The sequence below is a fragment of the Chiloscyllium plagiosum genome, unplaced genomic scaffold, assembly GCF_037043375.1.
Source record: "Chiloscyllium plagiosum isolate Xiang-an unplaced genomic scaffold, Cpla_swu_hap1 HiC_scaffold_22, whole genome shotgun sequence".
NCBI lineage: Eukaryota > Metazoa > Chordata > Chondrichthyes > Orectolobiformes > Hemiscylliidae > Chiloscyllium > Chiloscyllium plagiosum.
Window position 1 is genome coordinate 7,556,105 of NW_028270160.1, and position 24,700 is coordinate 7,580,804.

The 24,700-nt window shown below is 41.0% G+C and overlaps 1 protein-coding gene across 1 annotated transcript in view; it reads right to left on the bottom strand.

The window, feature by feature from the left end:
* Positions 1 to 10,447: 10,447 nt before the first annotated feature.
* LOC122561343 (alpha-centractin) overlaps positions 10,448 to 24,700 on the bottom strand; it is a 57,274-nt gene continuing 43,021 nt past the window's right edge. The window contains exons 9-11 of the mRNA XM_043713063.2: positions 17,428 to 17,489; positions 15,826 to 15,866; positions 10,448 to 12,281 (exon numbers count right to left, since the gene is read on the bottom strand). Coding sequence (XP_043568998.1) covers positions 12,179 to 12,281; positions 15,826 to 15,866; positions 17,428 to 17,489 — 206 coding nt within the window. The 3' untranslated portion in view covers positions 10,448 to 12,178. The remainder of the gene's footprint in view (positions 12,282 to 15,825; positions 15,867 to 17,427; positions 17,490 to 24,700) is intronic.

Consider the following 24,700-nt stretch of genomic DNA (forward strand, 5'->3'; position numbering starts at 1 on the left):
GTGATTTAGGATTTGGGATCAATTGACCAATCTGTCCTGAGTTAACTGATGCCTAACTAAACAGGGGTTAAAGTACTACAATTGGCTGCAGCACTCCTGGACAAAGGGAGGGAAAAATCAGCTTGGGCTTTGGGTTCTGATAACTTTGCAGCAATGTAATATTGAAATCTCTACCTGAATATTGGCCATAAGGTTCCAATGTGCTGTGATAATCTTTGGGTAATATCTTTTCAAAGATGAATAGTAAGGGAAGGAAACTGAGCAACAAATAAAATCTACTTTGTCCCGAGATTGACCAAAAACTCTTGTTGGGGGTCACCAAATGTTTGCGATATTGACTAGTGGATTCCTGGGGTACTGCATGTGAATTATAATAGGGTGTTCAATTATAAATTGTGTGTACAATGGGGAAGTGTTTATGCAATAAGTCGTCTTTTTTAACCAGCATAAATAAAGCTCCCACTTTGAAGATGTAGGGATTCTACATCTGAACCAGATTGGGATCAATATTCTTTGGGGAAGCATGCTATTGCAGTTGGAGTGGATTTTAACTAGATTGGCAGGGGACTGGGATCGTAACAAGTAGTTTGTGGGAGACAATTAGCTATGATGGAATTAGTAATTAAAACCGAAGTAAGTGAAGGGAGAGGATGCATAGGTTAGGTAGGAAAAAGTGAGTCAACTAAGGCTGAATGTTACTGAAAGAAGCCTGAGGAATAAGACAGCTCAGCTAAGGCACAGATATGTATAAAGGGAGTATAATATCATAGCTATAACTTGGCTGAAAGATGAGCAGGATTGACATCTCAAGATTCTGGTAATAGGATATTCAGATGGGAGACAAATAGAAGAGGAGTGGATCACCGTATTGATCAAGACATTGATTTGTGCAGTCAGGAAGGACGGTAGCTTGGAATGTTCATCAAATGAGGTCACAAAGGTAGAGGTCAAGTCACATTTAAGGACACAGTTAGATGAGTACTATAAGTCTCCGAATGGAGAGATCAACTATCAAATATGGTAACAAATTTTAGAAGAGAATTTCAAAGAGAAAGTATAATATGGCATTATTAATAGGAGATTTTAATGACCCAAATAATAACTGGGAGTTTGTGTGTAAGTTTAGAGGGGGTACAAAATCCTTAAATTGAATCCAGCAAAACTTTTTTTTAGCCAGTGAGACCATCACTACTTTTCTAATTTTCTAATTTGTTTGGTTTGGAATTGAGTTGCAGTTGACATTTGAACAGCAGCTTGTTTTACAACAGAACGAAATACAGATGTTCACTTTTGGCAACTGACCTGAAAGATAAACAGGTTACTTACTGCTCTAAGGACACTGTAGATGATTTGACACTAAGGTGATGCTACATTCTGATGCCTTGTGGTATACATTAAAGATTTAGATTCAATTGTAAGGGGTATGACTGAAGATATTCATAGGGTGCTAAATAATGAGAAGGATAGCCATCACCTGCAGGAAGATATCAACAGACGAGTCAGCTGGGCTGAGCAGTGGCAAATGGAATTCAACCTAGAAATATCTGAGGTAATGCACCTAGGAAGGGACAATAGAGAAGGGGCTACACTAGGAATAGTCGGACCCTGGGGAAATACTAAAGATCAGAGGGACCTTGGTGTGCAAATTGCACTGATCCCTGAAGGAAACAAGGTGGGTAGATAAGTGGTTGAGGCGGCATATTGGTTACTTACCTTCTTTCGACAAGGCACAGAATACAAGGCAGGGAGATTACATTGGAACTGTATAAGATGCTCGTATTGGCATGAAATGCAGTTCTGGTCACCTCATTATAGGGAGGATGTGATTGCATTAAAGAGGGTGCAGAGGCAATTTACCAGGATGTTGCCTGGACTTAGTTTGAGCTATTGGGTATTGGTCTGGCTGGAGTTTTCTTGGGAGCAGTGAAGTTTGAGTGGATATCTGACATGTATAACATTATGAAGGGCACAGATAAGTCTTTTTCTATTAGTAGGAGAGTCAATATCTCGGGGGCATAGGTTTAAGGTAAGAGGTAGAAGGTTAAAGGAGTGTTCATAATATTACCCAGAGGATAGTGAGAGTCTGGAACTTGCTGCCTGAAAGGGTGTTTGAATCAGAAGCTTGTATATTGTTTCAATAATATTTAGATACAGTATTCATTTGTGTTGCTGTAGCTTCCAGGGCTTTGGGCTGCTCCTATTCCCCTATCTCATGAATGCCCTATAACTAGCTGTCCATCCTGCTCAGATTTCAGCCTTGATTCGGAGATGCCGGTGTTGGACTGGGGTGTACAAAGTTAAAAATCATACAACACCAGGTTATAGTCCAACAGGTTTAATTGGAAGCACACTAGCTTTCGGAGCGACGCTCCTTCTCAATCACCTGATGAAGGAGCGTCGCTCCAAAAGCTAGTGCTTCCAATTAAACCCATTGGACTATAACCTGGTGTTGTGTGATTTTTAGATTTCAGCCTGGTCTTAGTCAAGGCTAGGATATCATACTCCCTTGTGTCTATCTGTGTCCTCAGCTTAGCTGTCTTATTCCCCAGGCTCCTTTCATTAAAATACATTTCATTTAGCCTGACTAGACTCACTTTCCTCCCTTACCTATGCATCCTCTGCCTTTGTTTGCTTGTGTTTTAATTAGTAATCTTTGTTGTCCCCCACAAACTACTTGTCAGAGTCCCATCCCCCTGCCAATCTAATTTAAATCCATTTCAACTGCAACAGCAAGGCCAAGAGGTGGAAAATGGGATTAACATTATCAAATTATTGTTGACTGGTGTGGAACTATGGGTCAAATTGCTGCCTGCCATAAATATGAGTTATTAGAAACTTTTGTTCATTTTATGACCACACATTCTAATTGTAATATGTCTTGAGGTCAACACAGTTTAACTGTTCCCAGGGAAGTGGTACTTAGAATTTACAGCAGCAGTGAATTCAGGCTTGTTCTCTTGAAATTGTTGATCAAGGTCAGCAAATGATTCTTAATTTTTCTGTGAGAATTTATTTTTAGAACATCTGAGCCAACTAGGTGTGAGAATAATATGTTTCGTTAACCATTTAAAGGGGCCAAAAAACTCAAGATGTGAAGTTGAGGATTATCAGATCAGCCATGAGCTCATTGAATGGAACAAACTCAATTGTCTCATTTCTGTTCCCATGTCTCTGGGTCATTAAGATTTGCCTACTGTTAAATTGAACACTTCTCAGTAAGAGTTGTGATGACAAGCTTTGAAACCTGTGTTGTTGCGAGAAAACCATGGACATAACACCAATTTTAAAGGTCAGTGTGACCATTTAAACTCTGCAAACTAACTGCCAAACTCACATGCTAAAACCATTTGGGGAGTAAAATTTATTTGCAAGTTGAGGGAAAAGGCATGTGACTTACACAAAAACAATAGTTGGGAAATTTGGTCTGAAATGTTTACAATGTGTTTTCCTGATGTAACTCTTCAATGATGGAGTTGCAGTGTGAATATCTTTTGGAATTTTGTTTTCACCCATTGACAGATCTCAAAGGGAGTCTGACCCAATTTGCACAGAGAAGATTTCTCACCTACTTAACAGAGGAACAAAGAAAAAATGAGTGCTTAGGTAAAGGAGCCGATGAGGGCTATACGTTATGTGCAATTCTCAATCCAAGTACAGATTTTAGCTATTGGTTGCCTTTTCTCCACAATCTCTATGCCTCAACTCTGAACATTTCCCGTCCAAAGGAAAATATTTGAGAGATAAATAGCTTCACAAAGGTATCAAAGATAACAAAGGAAGTAACCATATTATCTGACAATTTATATAAATCTATGGGAGATATACTAGTAAAGATTTAGTAACATAATATTGAATGGGGTTAATCTGCATCCTATGTAAAAATTAGTTTGATTTCAATTGCAAAGCATTTTCCTCTAATAGCAAAGGTCTTGGTGTAAACTGCTTTGCTTTTGTTTTAGAGGAGATCAGTTTGGACAGATGTGGAAGTAAATGTGTTAATTAAATATGTATATTAAATTGTTTACATTAAAAAGGGAAAATTCTAAGTTTAAAATATTGGTTTACCTCTGAATCATTTTATCTAAAAATGTCAATTACACAATGATGTAAAAAAGAACAGTGAAAATCTAATGCTGAAATCAAATTTGGATCACTTAAGCAAATTTTACAAACAGCTTTAGTTCAAAGTGCAAATCATTTATGAACGTACAAAAGCAAATCAGCAGATACACCATAAAATATTACCAATACCAAGCACAGGAGCAAAGATAAAAGGTATTTTTAATTTTGGGAAAAAATTTAAATTTGAAACATAACTAATTGAGTAGGATTTTGTTCATTTAACAATGAAGTTATTTTTCGTAGGTTGACTAGCTTGCTGTAGATTTTGTTTTTATTTTTAAAGTTAATAGTATTGGCTAGTAAGGAAGGTTTGTTTACAATACAACTGGCACCATAGGAATATTAGTGCAGAAACAAGGCCATACATGGTATCTTACCTGTAGCATTATAGCTGACTAGAATTATTCATACTGTTGAGATACCTTATTTTGTTTTAGCTGATTGGTGTCATATTGATAACTCAGTGACTTCACCTTTTCAGGTAATAAATCTAAGATTCTCTACCTGCCTCTTCAGATGGCTGATAATTCTCCTGTGAATTGGGCCATCATTCATCCCTGAACCAATAGCAACAAATAATAGAACCTCTAGCTGGTATTTTATTTTTTACAACATGGTACATAGTGCAGTACAGGCCCTTTGCCCCTCGATGTTGCGCCAACCTGTGGAACCAATCTGGAGCCTATCTAACCTACACGATTCCACTTTCATCCATATGTTTATCTAATGACCATTTAAATGCCCTTAAAGTTGGTGAGTCTACTAGTGTTGCAGGCAGTATTTTCCATGCCCCTACTACTGAGTAAAGAAACTACCTCTGACATCTGTTCTATATCCATCACCTCTCAATTTAAAGCTACGTCCCCTCATGCTAGCCATCACCATCTGAGGAAAAAGGTTCTCACTGACCACCCAACTAAACCTATGATTGTGTCTCAATCAAGTCATCTCTCAACCTCCTCTCTAATGAATATAGCCTCAAGTTCCTCAGCTGTTCCTCATAAGACCTTCCCTCCATACCAGGCACCATCCTAGTAAATCTCCTCTGAACCCTCTCCAAAGCTGCTCCATCCTTCTAATTAGCACACTACTCTGTATTGTTGCTCCTTCCAAAGTGAATCACTTCACACTTTTCTGCATTAAACTCCATTTGCCACCTCTCAGCCCAGCTCTGCAGCTTATCTATGTCCCTCTGTAACCTGCAACATCCTTTAGCACAATCCACAACTCCACCAATCTTAGTGTCACCCACAAATTTACTCACTCATCCTTCTACTTCATTTATAAAAATGACCAACAGATCCTTGCCATACACAAGTAACTGAACTCCAGAATGAACCTTTCCCATCAACCACCACTGTCTTCTTTCAGCTCGCCAATTTCTGATCCAAACCGCTAAACCACCCTCAATCCTGTGCCATTGCATTTTGTGCAATAGCCTATTGTGGGGAATCTTATCAAATGCTTAATTGAAATCCATATACACCACACCAACCAGTTTAATCCTCATCCTCCTGTTTGGTCATCTTCTCAAAGAACTCAATAAGGTTTGTGAGGCATAACCTACCCTTCACAAAACTATCCCTAATCAACTTATTCTTCTCAGGATTTATGATCTAATCTCTTATAAACTTTTCCAATGCTTTACCCATAACTGAAGTAAGGCTCACTAGTCTAAAATTACCTGAGCACTCCCTACTCCCATTCTTGAACAAGGGGACAACATTTGCTATCTTCCAGTCTTCCTGTAGACCATGATGACATAAAGACAAAAGCCAAAGGCTCTGCACTCTCCTGTCTGGCTTCCCAGAGATTCAGAGGATAAATCCCATCTGCATTGAGAATATGGTGCTGGAAAAGTAGAGCGGGGAAGGAGAATCAATGTTTCAGGCATAAGCCCTTCATCAGCAATGAGGCTTGTGGGTTGGGGCTGAGAGATAAATGGGGAAGGAGGAAGGTAGCTGCGAAAGTGATAGGTCAGAGGGGGGAGTGATGGACAGTTCCAGAGGCTCCGTGGCTGAACACTTCAACTCCCTCTCTCACTCAGTCAAGGACAGCCCAGGACCTGCATGTCTACACAGTCAAACAGTTACCACCTGAAGCCTCCAGGAGGAATGCCTCATATTCCGCCTTGGGACCCTGCAACCACATGGGATAAATGTGGATTTCAACAGCTTCCTCGTTTCCCCTCACCCTCCCACATTATCCCAGTCCCAAGCCTCCAACTCAGCACCATCCTCTGGACCCCATCCATCACTACCCCTCTGACCTATCACCCTCTCCCTCATCTTCATCCATCTATCGCTTTCCAAGCTGCCTTCCCTGCACCCCTCCCATTTATCTCTCAGCTCCGACCCACAAATCTCATTCCTGATGAAGGGCTTATGCCTGAAATGTCGATTCTTAGCTCTGTTTAGGTCTTTCCTGGGTAACTTGTAACTTTCAAGCACCCTAACTGAGCCTTCATGTCTCATCCTAACATAAGCTGCCGGCTTCCTCTTGACAAGAGATTTGACTTCTTTAATAATACACAGCTCCTCATTCGATCATTTCCTCCCTGCTTGGCATATCTATACCTATCAAAGACATGCAGTAGCTGTTCCTTGAATAAGCTCCATATTTCAGTTGTGTCCATTCCCTGCAGTTTCTGTCCCCATCCTATGCATCCTAAATCGCATAATTGCTTTCCTCCAGCAATGACTCTTGCCCTTCGTTATATATCTATCCCTTTCCATCACTCAAGTAAACATAACCAAATTGTGGTCACTATCACCAATGTGTTCACCTACCTCCAAATCTAACACCTGGTTGGGTTCTTTACCATAAGAAATAGGAGTGAAAGTAAGGCCATTCAGCCCATCGAGTCCACTCCGCCATTCAAACATGGCTGACGGGCATTTCAATGCCACTTACCCACACTCTCCCTGTATCCCTTGTGAGATTAATAATTTATCAATCTCTGCTTTGAAGACATTTAATGTCCTGGCCTCCACTGCGCTCAGTGGCAATGAATTCCACAGGACCACCACTCTGACTGAAGAAATGTCTCATTTCCATTCTAAATTGACCCCCTTTAAATTCTAAGGCTGTGCCCATGAGTCCTCGCCTCCCCACCTAACGGAAACAACTTCCCAGCTTCCACCCTTTCTAAGCCATGCTTTATTTGTAAGTTTCTATTAGATCTTCCCTCAACCTTCTAAACTCTAGAAGGATCCTCAGCTGGTCGTCATATGTTAGGCCTACCATTCCAGGAATTATCTGTGTGAATCTCCGCTGGACATGCTCCAGTGACAGTATGTGCTTCCTGAGGTGTGGGGCCCAAAACTGGACACACTATTCTAAATGGAGCCTAATCATAGCTTTATATTCAAACCCTCTTGAGATAAATGACAATATAATATTTGCTTTTTTCAACCACTGACTCAACCTACAAGTCAACCTTTAGAGAATTCTGTATTAGCACTCCCAGATCCCTTTGTATTTTGGCTTTATGAATTTTCTCACCATTTATAAAATAGTCCATGCCCGTGTCTTTTTTCCAAAGTGCAAGACCTCACATTTGCTCACACTGAATTTTATCAGCCATTTCTTGGACCACTCTCCTAAATTGTCTAAATCTTTCTGTAGCCTCCCCTCCTCCTCAGAACTACCTGCCTGTCCACCCAGTACCAAATCCAATGTAGCCTTGCTCCTTGTTGGCCTGTCTACAAAATGTATCAGGAAACCATCCTGTACAGATTAGACAAAAACTGACTCATCTGAAATACTCAAACTATTGTATTTCCAGCCAACATTTAGAAAGTTAAAGTCCCCCATAACAACTAACCTGTTACTCACTCTCCTATCCAGAATTATTTTTGCTATCCTTTCCTTTACACATCTGGAACTATTCAGAGGCCTATAGAAAGCTCCCAAGACCTCTTTTCCTGTTTCTAACCTGAGTCCATACTACCTCAGTAGACGAGTTCTCCAGCCACCATAATATTGTCCTTGACTCTGTGCCACAACTCCCCCTCTTTTACCATCTCCTCTGTTCTTACTGAAACATCTAAATCCTGGAACCTGCAATAAACCTGCTGTACCCATGTCTCTTCGATGGCCACAACATCGAAGTCTGAGATACCAACCCATGCTGCCAGTTCACTCATCTTACTCTGGATGCTGCTGGCATTAGTCACACATGCCTGCCTGTGTGAACTTTTGCGACTGTTAAACCTCATTTCTGACCTCACTACTTGCAACCTCCTCAGTCAGAACTACAATTAGGTTCCCATTCCCCTGCTGAATTTATTAAACCCTCCTGAAGAGCATTAGCAAATTTCACCCCTGGGTATTGGTACCCCTTGGGTTCAGGTGTAGACCATCCTGTTTGTATAGATCCCACCTACCTCAGAATGAGCCCCAAGTATCCAAAACCCTCCCTCCTGCATCATCCCTGTAGCCACATGTTCAACTCCTCTCTCTCTATTCATCACATACTGGCACGTGGCACAGAGAACAAACCAGAGATAACAACAACTCTTTGTTCTAGCACTAACCTTCCACCCTAGGTCCCTGAATTTCTGCCTTAACTCACCATCTCTCTTTCTACCTATGTCGTTGGTGTCTATGTGGACCATGACTTTGGGTGCTCCACGTCCCCTCATGCATCCCAAAAACACAATCCAAGACATCACGAACCCCCACACCTGGGAGGTAACACATTAGTCTCTCTCATTGACACAGAACCTCCTATCTATCCCCCTAACTATGGAGTCCCCAGTGACTAATGCTCTGCTCCCTTCCCCTCTGAACAACAGGGACAGACTCTGTACACAATGGCTTACCCCTGGTAAGTAATCCCCCCACCAACAGTATCCAAAATGGTATACTTGTTTTTAAGGGGAACAGCCACAGGGGTTCCCTGCACTGCCTGTCAATTCCCTTTCTGTCCCCACTGTAACCCAGCTGCCTCTTTCTTTTACCTGAGGTGTAACTACCTCCCTGTAATTCCTCTCAATAACCCCCTCTGCCTCCCAAATGATCCGAAGTTCATCCAACTCCAGTTCCCTAACATAGTTTTCAAGTAACTGGAGTTGGGTGCACTTCCTGCAAGTGCAGTCAGCAGGGACATTAGTGGTGACCCTTACCTCCCACATTCTGCAGGAGGAACATTCAACTGCCCTAACCTCCATTCCCAGGATTCTAAATTCCCAAAGAGACTGAAGAAAAATAAAGACTAAAAAAAAGCTAGTTACCTTACCAATCTGGCTCACAGAACCTTTTTGTTTGGTTAGAGGAGGATGGGTGGGGGACACTAAGTTGTATTTCGGGTAACGCAACCACCCAAATATATAACCTCACTTACTCAGCAGTCCCCTGTCTGTTCCTGCTCAGCGTGTCCTCTGCCTATTCATGAGGTAAATTGTTATTGTGGTTCTGTTCGCCGAGCTGGGAATTTATGTTGCAGACGTTTCGTCCCTGTCTAGGTGACATCCTCAATGCTTGGGAGCCTCCTGTGAAGCGCTTCTGTGATCTTTCCTCCGGCATTTGTAGTGGTTTGAATCTGCCGCTTCCGGTTGTCAGTTCCAGCTGTCCGCTGCAGTGGCCGGTATATTGGGTCCAGGTCGATGTGGTTGTTGATTGAATCAGTGGATGAGTGCCATGCCTCTAGGAATTCCCTGGCTGTTCTGTTTGGCTTGTTCTATAATAGTAGTGTTGTCCCAGTCAAATTCATGTTGCTTGTCACCTGCGTGTGTGGCTGCTAAGGATAGCTGGTCATGTCGTTTCGTGGCTAGTTGGTGTTCATGAATGTGGATCGTTAGCTGTCTTCCTGTTTGTCCTATGTAGTGTTTTGTGCAGTCCCTGCATGGGATTTTGTACACTACATTGGTTTTGCTCATGCTGGGTATCGGGTCCTTTGTCCTGGAACTGACAACCGGAAGCGGTAGATTCAAACCACTATAAATGCCGGAGGAAAGATCACAGAAGCGCTTCACAGGAGACTCCCAAGCACTGAGAATGTCACCTAGACAGGGGATGAAACGTCTGCAACACAAATTCCCAGCTCGGCGAACAGAACCACAACAACGAGCACCCGAGCTACAAACCTTCACACAAACTGTAAATTGTTATATCAGTGACTCACCTTTTTGATGTAGAATCATTGTGTTCCAATCAATTTACTTGCACACTAAACTTCAAAGATGTGTGTGGAGGTGTTTTTGGAGGCTCTGAGGAAAAAGCTGTCGTGCAATAGATACTTGTGATAAATACCTAAATATATATATTTGTTATGCCTGGTGGTACTGATCTCCATGTTAGTGATTATAGAAGCAATCGCAAGTGCTTTTGAACAGTTTTTATTTTAAGGTTCTCAAGTACAGTGGCATCACCTGGCAGCACAGTTTGCAATACTTCTGCATGGTAAAACAATGGATGATAACGTAGGAAAAGCAACAGTCAGAACAGACCTACTCAAAGTCTTCACCATCGTACAGGAGACCTAGATCTACAGCAGTCATGACAAATTAATGTCAGTGATGTTCTCAGTCAATTTTGGTGACTTTCTAAGACATTTATGCTAAGGTAAAGGTTTAAACAATTTAGTTTGTCATTCAAATTAACTCGAAACAATGAAGAGGCTGATCTACTATGTTGTCATGTTTACTCTCAGCAGTTGACAGCAGTTCCCTTCATTACCGTTGGTATTAACTACTGCACTTTTTAAAAAAAAACGACTGGCACTTATAACATGTGTTACTGCTCGAATGTAGTGGTACGTGACACTACAAACAGTTCTAAGGCTTAAATATCAGCATTTCATTTTCAAATGAATACTTTGTTCGTTTCTTTCATGCTAAACATTATGAGAGTATTATTAAGAGGAAGGCCTTCTGCCACAGCTTTGAATTTTGTTCCTGATTCTGAGCGATTCAAATTACAACTTCCTTTTTTTCCCTCTCACTCCAGTCTCACCACCCTGTCCCTCCAATGCCAATGGTTGGGAAATAAATACTGAAAGCAACTGCAGTCTAAACCATCGTTTGCATTCCTTGAACCAAGAGTCAGTAAATCAGAGTTGGATACAATATGACTGGGGTGGTGGTGATCCGAATGAACTGAAGTGAACAATACCTGTTCTGCAATTGGCTTTAAACTGCATTGCACTTATCTCTTGCCCAATAATGTATTACTGACAATTATTTTAGTTTCAAATATGTTTCATTTCTTACATATGGCAACCAATGTTTAAGCTGGAATTTCTGAACTGTTTCTATTGGCTTAGCTTAAAACATTTATAAAGGAAGAGTGAAAAATAACTTAAAAATATCTTACATGCTGCACACTTTACCACTAGTCTGCCCTTGCTTTCTAAAGGGCTTCTCAGTTGATTTGTTCTCTCTATTAACACCTGACTAAATATCTCAAAATGCTTGCAGCCTGCAGGGTTAAAAGTGGTACCTCATCTAGTAGGCACACAAGCCAGTATATGTTAGTGTTACTAGACATGGACAAAAAGCACTGGGATATATATATATATTTCATACGGAGCTCTGCTGATATATTTCTTAAAAAATTCAGGAACATCAGGACGTGCAATTTGTCTACGCACAATAGGTTACAAATTCCTTACCTGTCTCAAAAGCAATAGGAACAAAAGCCTGTTAAAAATTACCATTCATACCGCACTTTTTAACATCCACTCAACTGCCTCAGGAGCTTTCATTTCCTTTTGCTGTTACTCTGACTTCACATCATAACCTCAAAGAAATCAGAGACTGTGGCCATAGCCAATTGCAGTTGGCATGTTTTCATGTATAGCTGGACTCCCACACCACGTTAACTATAAATGACAACATAATCGGGGGGCAGTTTAGAGGGGTGGGGGAAGCAGACAAAAAATGAAAATGACCAAAATCTCTCATTTTGATCACGTGTGTCCCAAAACCAGTCTTTGTATCTCCTCGGTGCTCTCATATTACACACATTCACCTTCTTACAGGCATACACCATACCCAGACAAGCAAGGTTTACATCAGAGTGAGTTTGTGTATGGGCCAATTCTGACAGGTACTTAGAATGTCTTCCTATGTATTGCTCTGGCCCCATCTTCCTCGTACTCTTTCTTGGACACCCACATTTTCTTAAACGTGTCAAGCGATGCCAGAATAGAGCCTCTGTAAAATAATCAAATATGCAAATATTAGAAGATAACAAACATAAGCTTCCCTACTTTGTAAGTAAAATATTTACATTACATACTCAAAAAAGGGGCAGGATTTTTTTGCTCATTTTTGATAATCTGTATCTAGGACTTGTCTCTCTCCCTTCCTTGACTCCTTTACTTTTCAAATTAACATTCCATCTCCAACCTCCCTTTCTTCTCCCAACCCTGAACATACCCTTGTCTCCAAGATCTGTGCCCATTTCCCATGTTGGTTACAACTCCATGTCTGAATTTCTCCTAGCATGCTTCTGTGCCTACTCCTGCACGGAATTCACAATTATGAAAGCAGGACAATAGCGGCCACCCACTCTCCTGTCTGTGCAGGAAAAACTAGCTCACCTTTTAATCTTTCAGCAACCTCTGGCAATGGTTACCAAACCATGCTCCTCCAATGCCTGACCACTGCTGTCCAGCTGAGTGAGGCTCTGATCACCTGCTTCCATTCCTCGCTATCCAGTTGTAGTTAGGGAATCACTAACAATTGTTTCCCTTCTCACTCCATAGCATTACTTATAGTATATACCAAGGTTCTATCCTTGTCTCTCTCCTAATTTGCAACCAGACACTATTCCTCCGCTCCCATGTCTGCTGATGACAACCAGGCAACCTCATGAAGGGCTTATGCCCGAGATGTCGATTCTCCTGCTCCTCGGATGCTGCCTGATCTGCTGTGCTTTTCCAGCACCACACTTTTTGACTCTGACTCTCCAGCATCTGCACTCCTCACTTTCTCCTCTTTGCCAAAAAACCTATTCACCAGCTCACTTACTGTGTCCACCATTTCTAATCTGTCTTGCCATTTATACATCCAGCACTGAGCAGCAATTTCTTCCACATAATGTTGGGAAGACTTCATCAGTTTCAGTCCCTGTCAAAAACTCTATTCCCTCACCCCAGACTCCATCCTCCGTCCAGGCAGTCTGAGGCTGAACCAGACCTTTTGAACTTGAGTTCCATTTGACCCTGAGATGAGCTTCTGAGGACATATCCTTTCCAGCACAAAGGCCATTTAGTTCCATTCCATAACAACAGCCTCCACTGTTCCCTGCTTAGTCCACTGTGCCTTGTCACTTCTAAATATGACTATGCCAATGTTCTTGTTCATCTCCTATCTCCCATCCTCCATAAACTTGGTATCATCCAAAGTTCTGCTTTCCACATCTTAACTTTGGACCCAGTTCTGTTCACTCACCACCTTAACATATTGTTGACTTTCGTCTGAAAATATGTTAATTTTAAAATGCTTATTCTTGTTTTAAATCATTTCAGAGGCCCAATCATTCCCTTTCTTTGTATCCTTTATCAGATATTTTTATACTTGCCTATTTCTGGTTGCTCGCACATGTCTAAAGTGAACATTTCCATCAGTAGTGGGCCTATATTCAGCTACCTTGCAGCTGGCACTCGCCCATCTCCCACAAACCTCTCCATCCCATGACCCTCACTTTCTAAAACCTACACCCATCTGTCCAATTGTGTTTCATGAGCCTCCTGTGAAACACCCAGGAATGTTTTCCTCTGATAAAGGCTGTAGCAAATTGTTCCTATCGTGAGCTAGTACTTTTGACTCTGATGCTGACTGATCTATTCTGACCTCATAGACAAACTACATCTTGGACAAGAACAGAAAGTTCTGGAGAAACTCCATAGGTCTGGCAGCATCTACAGAGAGAGAAACAGAGTTAAGGTTTCTTGTCCAGTGACCTTTCTTCAGAACTGTACTCCAAGAAGAGTTATCGAAACATTAACCTTCTCTGTCTCTCTCTCTCTCTCCACAGATGCTGCCAGACCTGTCAAGTTTCTCCAGCAATTTCTGTTTTCATTTCAGATTTCCAGTACCTGCAGTTCTTTGTTTTGTAATTACACCTTGGATTTTAGTCCACAGTGTGACACGGCCATACCAGAATGCAAAAAGCAGCATTTTTTTAGTTTCTAACTCTACTTGTAGCTTTCTATTTTTCAATTGTTTTGAGAATTCTTCCCTTCCAGAAAATACTTAACTGTGTGAGTGGTTTCCAACCCGCTGAACTTTTCTGTTCTGCCCAAGTGATATCTCCTTGTGTTTCTGGCCTGATTCACATATTCAGCTCAGCCTGTTTGGTTTCTATTTTCTGTCACTTAGACATCCATCTATCCCTTGCCCAGATTGTCTGTATTACTGCCCATGAGCAATGCCAAAGGAGACCTAGAAGTTCAAGGACTGAGTGTCCATAGTCCTCTGTGGACCAGAGGGACAGGAGGCATGCGGGCTGGTGAGGAGATGGCGGGGATCAGAGAAGAATGTTAGAATTCCTACAGTGTGGAAGCAGGCCCTTCGGCCCAAATCCACAACAACGCTCCCAACAGTCACTCACCCACCCAGACCCATTTCCCTACCCTACATTTATCCCTGGCTAATACACCTAACCTACACCTACACATCCCTGAACACTATGGGCAATTTAGCATAGCCAATTCACCCTTACCTGCACATCTTTGGCCTGTGGTAGGAAACCGGAGCACCCGGAGGAAACCCACGCAGACATGGGGAGAATGTGCAAACTCCACACAGTCACCCGAGACTGGAATTGAACCTGGGTCCCTGGCGCTGTGAGGCAGCAGTGCTAACCACTGAGCCACTGTGCTGCCCTAAGGGAGGCTGCTAATGCTGGATAGGTGGGGTCACAGTCCAGAGGACATGTTTGCTCATGGGGCAGCTGCAGAAGCAGGGTATGTAGTTTCAGCAGATAAACAGAAAGGCACACAAAACAAAAAACTTGCCTCATGGATCCTGCAGTTGTCAGCATCCTTTAGCTGTTGGATTTCCTCAAGGTTCTGGAAACCCAGCCAGCCAGCATAACATTTAAAAAGGTCTTTAAATTTGAGACACGTATCTTTTATAATAATATTTAAATGGCCTCCCTCTTCCTGGGAGTGAGCTGGCTGGTTTCTGACTCCTATTCTGCCCCCATTAAAACTGGAAGTGTTAGGGATGGGGTAATGTTTAAGATTTCTAATACTTTACTTCCAACCTGATCTAAACCTAAGCATTTTGGGTTGAAGGCATCCCCAATGACTCTTAAGAGCAACAGATGGTAGCACAGATTCCATAACAATCAAATACCCATTAACTTTTATATAAATGGCATTTACAAGAGTAATAGATGAAAAGATAAACTATATTTTTGGAAGCTGGTTCTGTGATGTGTGATAAGAAAACCAGATGGTGAATGCATGTTTGAAGAGTAAGGCTATGATTACAAAAGGAAATGGTCATTAGAAGGATTGAAGAGTCTGCAAGGTCCTTTCCCATTAGTCAGGCCAAAGCTGATCTGACCAGGATAAATCCGACAACGCTACAAAATGATAGATCTAACAGCTTTCATTTTCAGAAAGCAACACAGTGAAACCTCTACTAACAAAAACTTTACTTTGCCAAAGAAATCGGAGATACGGTCAAACCATATTTTGCAAAGTCATTTTCAAAAGCATTGTACCTCACGTTACCTACTCACCCTATCCATGTGGAGTATAACCTCTCCTGTGGGGCGGAGATCTGTAATGAAATAGATACGGAACGGATAAAGTATTATTTAACCTCAATAGTTTACACACCTGCAAGATCTAATCTTCTAGAAAAGATCATTTCAGCATCAAACTTTTAGTGGATCCAAGACATTTTGTTTTAACTTTTTTTTTTGGAAATGTTTCTAAAATGCAATCTTTAATATAAGAAAAGTGCTCTGGCACTTCTGATTTCAGAGTCCATGTGGTAGTTAAATATTTAAAACCTTAATTTTAAAGAAAAATATCCAACTTTTTGATGTATACAACTGTGATTGTTCTTTCTTTGTACTGAATCTAAATTAAGATGATCCCCAGTGTATGGTCAAGTCCGTGAACATGTGTTTATATGTCTATACTGCTCATATTGTGGGATTGATAAACAAAGGATGCAAGGTCAAATTCCACCCAAATTCTCATCTGAAAAAAAGAGTCCTATTGGACTTGGAACATAAGCTCTGTTTCTCCCTCCACAGATGCTGTCAAATATGGTGAGTCTGTTCAACATTTTCTGCATTTGTTTCAAATTCCACCGTGGCAATTATACAAAGATTTACACAGATTTGCCAAGATTGAATCAAATCATTGGCACAACAACTTTGAGAAGCTGTAATGAATAATCCTCTTCCCAACTTCAGAAATATAAAAAGTGTACTTGTGAGTATGTACAATGAACAGGTTCCAATAAATATAAGAGATTGATGTTGGATATCGTAGACAACAATATTCAGAGACACAAGGGTCAAGAAGCTTCCTACTGCACTGTAATAATTCTGATTCTCTGCAGGAAATGATGTGTACTAAATAGAGCAGAGTTTTCAACAGACCTTCACAGGCCTGCGAACATAAAGGGAAAATATTCTATTGTTCTGGATGGGCCTATCATTCACCTCAGGCATCAGTAAAGTCTGGATGTAGGTTTGCTCACTGTGCTGGAAGGTTTGTTTTCAGACATTTTGTCACCATACGCAGTAACATCATCAGTGAGCCTCCGGATGAAGCACTGGTAGTATGGCTCGTTTTCTATTTGTGTTTAGGGTTCCTTGGTCGGTGATGCCATTTCCTGTGGTGACGTCATTCCGGTTGGAATGCCATGCTTCTAGGAATTCTCCTGCGTGTCTCTATTTGGCTTGTCCTAGGATGAATATGATGTCCCAGTCACAGTGGTGTCCTTCCTCATCTGTACATAAGGATACAGATGAGGGTCATGTCTTTTTGTGGCTAGTTGATTACCATGTATCCTGGTGGCTAGTTTTCTGCCTGTTTGTCCAATGTGTTTGTTACAGTTCTTGCATGGTATTTTGTAAATGATGTTAGTTTTGCTTGTTGTCTTGTATAGGGTCTTTCAAGTCTGAAAACGAATCTTCCAGCTCAGCGAGGAAACCTACATCCAGAACCTCAACCTGAGCTACTCTTCTCAAAACTTGCTATCAGTAAAGTCTGTTTCAAGTACTCCACAATTGATTGTAAGCGTGAGACACAAAATTAGCTGTGAACCAGTTGAGGAGGAAAGGTGATGTCAACATATGGGGTGTTGGAACACAAAACAATACCTTTATTTTTATATCTTTTGGTGCCAATTTCTTTACTTCACTCAGAAGTCTATCACCAAATCCTGTGTTTAAAAGAAATAGCAAATGAAAAGCAGTTGGCGACGAGACAGGGATAAGCAAACCATTATATCATGTGCATCAGTACTCAGTAGCTTTTCCAAACAGATGTTCACTGTGCTAAATTTAAAATCTGTTTTGGAAATTAAATGTGCTGGACTGTGAAATTTCAAGTAGATTGAGAATTGTTCAGATCGCTGCTTGATACTTCAATCCATCTCTAATCCACTAAACCTGTGGAAAAAATCAGAACATCTGAACAGTAAACTGATCACTTCATCCATCAGTAGGACAAGCAAATTTCTGCAACTGGAAACCTGCCCTATTATCTAAAATTTTCCACCAAACATTAGGAATAACTTTTAAATAACTGTGAAAGAGTCGTTTCACCTGTTTCCATTCAGATTAATGTTTGTTACAGAACAGTTTCCAGCAATCCACAAGCTTCAGTTCAGGGTGTGCTACATACTCCATGACATCAAAAGATCAGTATTGCCATATATATCCTGCTTATCTTTGGGAAGATAACTATTAAAAGAAAGAACTTGTATTTAAATTGAACCTTTCACAAACTCAGGGTGTTCAAAAGCATTTTACAGCTAATTATGTATTTTGAAGACTATTCTCTGTTGTAATGTTGGAAGCATGGCAGCCAAAAACCTCACACAAACAGCAATGCTATGATGACCAGACAGTTGACTTTATTAGTGTTGGTTAAAAGAGAAGTGTTGGCTGGGATATCAGGGAGAGCTTTTCTTTGAAATACTGCCATGGATCTTGTGCATTCACCTGTCAAAACTGTTACGGCCTTTGTTTTAACATTGTTTCTGAAAGATAGCAACTCCAACAGTGCAGCTGCACAGAAATTTAAACCTAGATCATGTGCTACTGTCTCTGGAGTTAGTCTTGAACACACAGTCTTCTGATTCAGAGGTGAGTGAGCTACTGAAGGACAGCTATTACTGGATATATTACACACAGGTTCCTCATCAGAACCTTACCCAAGAAAGTAATGTAGTATAGTTCATGGAAAACATTTTTATGTATGTTACATACTGTATCTTTTCAAGTCTAGTCAACTTAAGAACAAAACTCCAAAGAAAAACTGAAAGGAACATTTCATAATGAGGGCTTCTCTGATCGCATTGGACAGTTGCTTGATCTGCTCCTTATTCCAGTGGAACTTCAATTATTCACTAATTTCCACTTCTCCCTAACCTGATAGGGACATTCTTTATCATGGTTTTGGAACTATCTAAGTACAGTACTATACCTTCATAATCTGCCTGAGGCACCTAGGAGGGAAAAAAGAACAGATCCAGAACTCAATTTCCTTGAGAATGATGAAATGAGTTGTAATTACTGGTGCGAGTGTCTCCCTGACTCACCAAGAAAGTTAAAAGAAACTTAATAATTTTGTATCACACACTGAACGTACAATCTAACTTCCACCTTCTGATATCCCATCATGCGACAGATTTGAAGAATCTATCAAGCATTTTTCTTGTGTATAGCTTTAGGAGAAGAAACCATCTTACAGAAAAATTGACATCCTTTTCCAACACAATCCATATGATGGTGTTTCCACTAGGGGGCAATATAATGCTGTGGAACAGTTGTTTCTCGATAACAGTTTGTACAAAATAAATTGCTGCATTAATTCATGTAAAGGTTCTCATGGCACAGAGTGAAGGAATAAGATATCACAACAACAATTTTAATGGAAATGAAGGATTTGTGCAACAGAGCCACATTTGTCTCGTTTAAGACCAGCAATCGGCTCCTACAGCATTTTCTTTTGTCTGCTACTTTACTGAATGCATCCAAGTCAGATGATGTTTATCTGTTTCCTGAAAAGACAGGAATAAATACGAGAAATCAAATGTGCTCTCTCTATTATTGTGTAAAAGGGCTTGGTATACTCTGAAAAAGCTACTTCAGAATCGATCAAACATTTCTCCAGCTCTCCGAAATCCCATCCCGATAAGGATTTACTCACATTTCATATTCTTGTTATATGATCTCGATAGAACATTTAGCTTCACTTTCCCCCTTCTACCTCTAATAAAAATAAACACTGCCTTTCCTTCAAACAGTTTGACAGAACTTATTAATTTTTAATTGGGGAGGGACTCTCGGGAATTCAGACAGGGAGGAAGGAGAGGCAGAGGACAAAAAGGTCACTGGGTCCCAGCAAGATGCTTTGTCCATTAATTTTAACAAAGCAACTGATTAAAGGGGGGGGAGTTAATGATTCACATCGGACTTCCATAGAAAACAGTTTCCAACAGTTAAAGTCCATAGGTGACAAACATTCAAGAGCTCAAGTTCTTCCTACGCTGCAGCATGTTCACTTCTTACTCTGTTAGCATCTCTCCTCATAATCACACAGCAAGTTTTTATTAGCATAGTTACTGCAATGGTATCAGAAATGGGACAAACTTACAATGTGATCTCCCAAATAACATCGACTGAAAAGACAGATGGAGGGGATTATGTTTATTAATTGCTGCATGCTTATCCTTAAACAATTTCTAAAAGTTATTGTACTAAGGCTGAGCATTTTGAAATGGAAATAAGCTATGGAGACTGACTAGACAAAGATCAACGAGGAGAATTGTAGAGGGAGGAAGAGAGCTTCTTCAAGGAAGGCATCCTTGCAAGAGGATTCGCAAGTAGGTTAAAATCAACTAAGTCAAAGATCAACTCTACAACTGAGAAATGAAGTGCAGAAAGAAAGATCTCACTAGACAGACAAAATATTAAACGGTATGGATAGATAGATGAAGCTCTCCTACTCTGTAAAATACAGGCCAATGCAAAGTCACAATCCATCTTTCCTCTCCCTATTTGAGCATCTCCCTCTGGATGCTATTCTCAGTGAAATGACAAAGACAAGCTCTTAGAATGTTTTTAGGAATAACAATAAATAGCAATAGGGAATTTCTCCTCATGAACCCTCAAACACCCACTGAAAAAAATGTTTGCTTATTGTGTCACTGTCATTTCTACATTCTACATCCTACATCAGCCGTCCCTGCATTTATCTGACTGTAAGGTGCCAATTTAGACTGAATTATGAATTATATTCACTGGAAATTAAGTAGTATTTTCCCAAACCTATTAGAACTTTAACCATAAAAAAAGCGCTAGCTTTCGGAGCACTGCTCCTTCATCAGGTGATTGTCAAATAAACCTGCGCTTCCAAATAAACCCGTTGGACTATAACCTGGTGTTGTGTGATTTTTAACTTTGTATACCCCAGTCCAACACCAATGTCTCCAAATCATGACTACAATCTTTTCCCTCTATTTAGGTGAAGATCTATATTCTGAATTTAGATTCTGAAGCATGAATGTTAGCTCAATTACAATAAAAGACCATCAAAAAGTTCTTAGCACCTTCTAAACCCACGACTACATCTAGAAGGATGGGGGCAGCTGATACATGGGAACACCAGCCCCTGCAAGCTCCCCTCCAAGCCACTCACTATCCTGACTTGGAAATATATCACCATGCCTGTACTACCACTGGGTCAAAATCCTAGAACTTCCTCCTAATGGCATTGTCCAAATGGACTGCAGTGGTTGGAGAAGGCAGCTCTCCACCACCTTCTCAACTAGGGAGAGGCAATAAATGCTGGCCACTGTGACACCCATACCCCTTCAATGAATAACATTATGAATAATGAAGGTTTGGGGTAACTGGTACTTATTCCAGCTCCCTATGCTCTCCACGAGGAGGTATTTCTTTATATGTCAGAGTGGACAATGAAGGCAACCGGGCTCTCTCTGAAGGTCTGAGGGAAGTAGTTCGCAGTCAAGTCCAGGGAGGTACCCCTCAGATACAAAGTAGTCTCCAATATCCAGTGGCTTGGGCAGAGTCAGGGGTCACATATCTCTAAAGTCTGAAGAGTGGGCCATGGTCAGCCTTGTGGGACCAAGATTGCCAGGGGCCACTGCTGTGGAAGGGAAGCTGGGGAATTTAATTGGGAGGATTGGAGACAGAATAGCTGGAATTCTTATTATTATTCGTTCCTGGGAGGTGGGTGTCACTGGGTAGGCAGCATTTATTGCCCATTCCTAACTGCCCAGAGGGCAGTTAAGAGACAGCCACATTTCTGTGGGTCTGGAGTCACACATAAGTCAGATCAGGACAGTAGTTTCCTTCCGTATTAGTGAACTAGATGAGTTTCTCCAACAATCAACAATAGTTTCATGGTCACCATTAGGTTCTTAATTCCAGATTTTTATTGAATTCAAATTCCACAATTTGTCATGTCTCCTCAAAAGATTACATGGGTCCTCAAAAACCTATAGAGGCCTCTACACTAACAGTCTATTGAGAATCCTATTACTCTATTATCACCTCCAATGCAGAGAGGATTAGAACTGTGAAGGGAGGAACTCAATATGTAAGTAGGGAAGAGAACCTGTGGTGAAAGAGGTAGTGGGGCAGGGGGTGAGAGAAATCAACAGCACCATCCTAGCTTCAATGGAGAGTGCCAATGCACTATTAGAACAAGCATGTTTACTCAATATGCCTGGGGTTTACACTGTGGGGTAAAGCAGGCAGATGAAGATTAGATAGATGGGTTGGATGGGAACCTTGGAGAACTTTGAAGCATATAGAGTTGATGGTGATGACTACCAAAAATGAACTACTTACCTCTGGGAGCTCACCATTAATAAAATGCTGAGCCTGAAACTCACTGCTTGAGGAGTGACCACTGTTTCCTTCCATCCTGCTGTACATAAGGAGTGTGCAATGGAGATGGAAAATGGCTGTGAACAGACCTGGAATGGGTGGGATGAGTGTTCTGTATGTGAGGGTGAGGATTTTAATTTCATGTGATGTGAGGTCTTTCAAAGAGAAACAACATTACAGACACTCATAGTAAAGCTGAAATACACCTGCAGGTACTACAGGATATTTGAACGGTAGTGTATTTTTTTTCAATCTTCCATAGCCAATTGCATACCCTTAGAGTAAAGGGAAGACCTTTTAGAACAGGAATAAGGAGAAACATCATCAGCCAGAGAGTGGTGAATCGATGGAATTCATTGCCAGAGAAGGCTGTGGAGGCCAGGTCATTGAACATATTTAAGACTGAGATAGATAGGTTCTTGGGGATCAAAGTTACAGGGAGAAAGGGTTGAGAAACTTGTCAGCCATGACTGAATGGCGAAACAGACTGGAGGGGCTGAATGGCCTAATTTCTGCTCCTATATCTTATGGTCTAATTTGCCCCTTATACTTAGTTTCCTTTGTTCAGATTTAAGACCCTAGTTTCAGAATGAGCTAAATCAATTTCAGAATTTCTTATTATGGTCACTCTTTCCCAAAAGTTCCTTTACAGTAAGGTTATTGATTAGCTTGTTCTCATTAGAGAGTAATAAATCTATTCTAGCCTGATCTCTAGTTGGTTTCTCAACATATTGCTCCAAAAGTCTATCCTGTACAGCCTCCAATAATTCATGCTCAACACATTAGTACGGATTAGATTATCCAGACCATATATCAATTGAAGTCACCCATTATTTCTGCCTTACTCAATTTACATGCACCTCAAATTTCTGCTTTATACTGTGTCAAAGCCGCAACTACTGCTTGATAACCTACAAACTACTCCCACCTATGAGTTAATCAATGTAAAACAAATTGATTATGACCTTCAACCCAACAAGTCCACACTGACCCTCACAACAGTAACCCACCCAGACCCACTCCCCCTACCCTTTATTTACCCCTGACCAATACACTTAACCTACACATCCCTGAACATAATGGGCAATTTAGCATGGTCAATTCACCTGACCTGGCTGGATTTGCAGCCAGGTCCCTGGCGCTGTGAGACAGCCAGTGCTAGCCACTGAGCCACCGTGCTGTGCTCAAATATAGGATAAATGCAAAGAGTTTTCTTCCTGTAACACTGTCAGCAGGATTTTCAGGTTTATATTAAGTTGTATATCTATAAACCCTGCTACAGTCAATGTCCTTGTTACACTACATTTTTGAGCAATGCAGCATGTATTTGCATCACTTCAACACCATGACTGTAATTAAATGTTGTTAATTTGTCATCTGGAGTGGAACAACTAAAAACTCAGCAGTCATGCACCAGCAGTTAATAAAGGGTATTGAGGGAATCCTTTAAAATGTAAGCTTTAAAACAATTCAGGGGTCTTGTGGTGCAGTAACAGTGTCTCTACTTATGGGCAGATGACCTTAGCTCGAGTCCCACGTTTCCTGGAGGTGTCTCAAAATGTCCAAACAGGTTGGATAGAAGTTTTTCTGGGAATTTCCAGCTGACACTTCACAAAAATGAATTTCTAAATAACTGTTTTAAAAATTAGAGTTAACATCTGCAACCACTGAGCATTCAAAATGCTTGTGGATGCATATAATTAGATATTTTGTTCCATGAGAGCTATAGAATTCTATTTCCTCTCAATTAGTGCTGAGGACAGTGGGCAGTATAACTGAGGGTTTTCATTGGCACTGCTGTTATTCATTGGATGCAAGCAAAAACATTCTGAAGAAACCAAAAATGATTACCAAAAGCTGAATAAAGTTACCAGACCTTATGTCTTTCTTTCCCCCATACTGGCTACCTCTCGACACTCAGGTTCTATGAGGTGCATCATGCAATTCTTTGGTTGTGTGTGGTCCTGACTTTCATACTGTTGTGTGTCTTACTTGCCCTTTCATCAGCAATAAACACCAACTCTATCAACACAGCACAACCAGCTGGCTCATGAGCAGCTAGGATCAGACACAAAGAAACAAGGTTACGGAGTGCTATAATTGGCACCCAGGCATATGAACAGTTGCCTGTTAACTGGGATTTTGCCCACAGTTACGTGCAGCCTAAGACTTTTTTAAAAACACAGTAATGAAATAATGCAATCACTACAAACAACTCTAAGACTTTCAAATATGCAATCAGAGTCACAGAGTCATAGAGATGTACACCATGGAAACAGACCCTTCGGTCCAACCCGTTCATGCCGACCAGATATCCCAACCCAATCTAGTCCCACCTGCCAGCACCCGGCCCATGTCCTTCCAAACCCTTCCTATTCATATACCCATCCAGATGCCTTTCAAATGTTGCAATTGTACCAGCCTCCACCACTTCCTCTGGCAGCTCATGCCCCGAGGTCTCCTTTAAATCTTTCCCCTCTCACCCTAAACCTATGCCCTCTACTTCTGG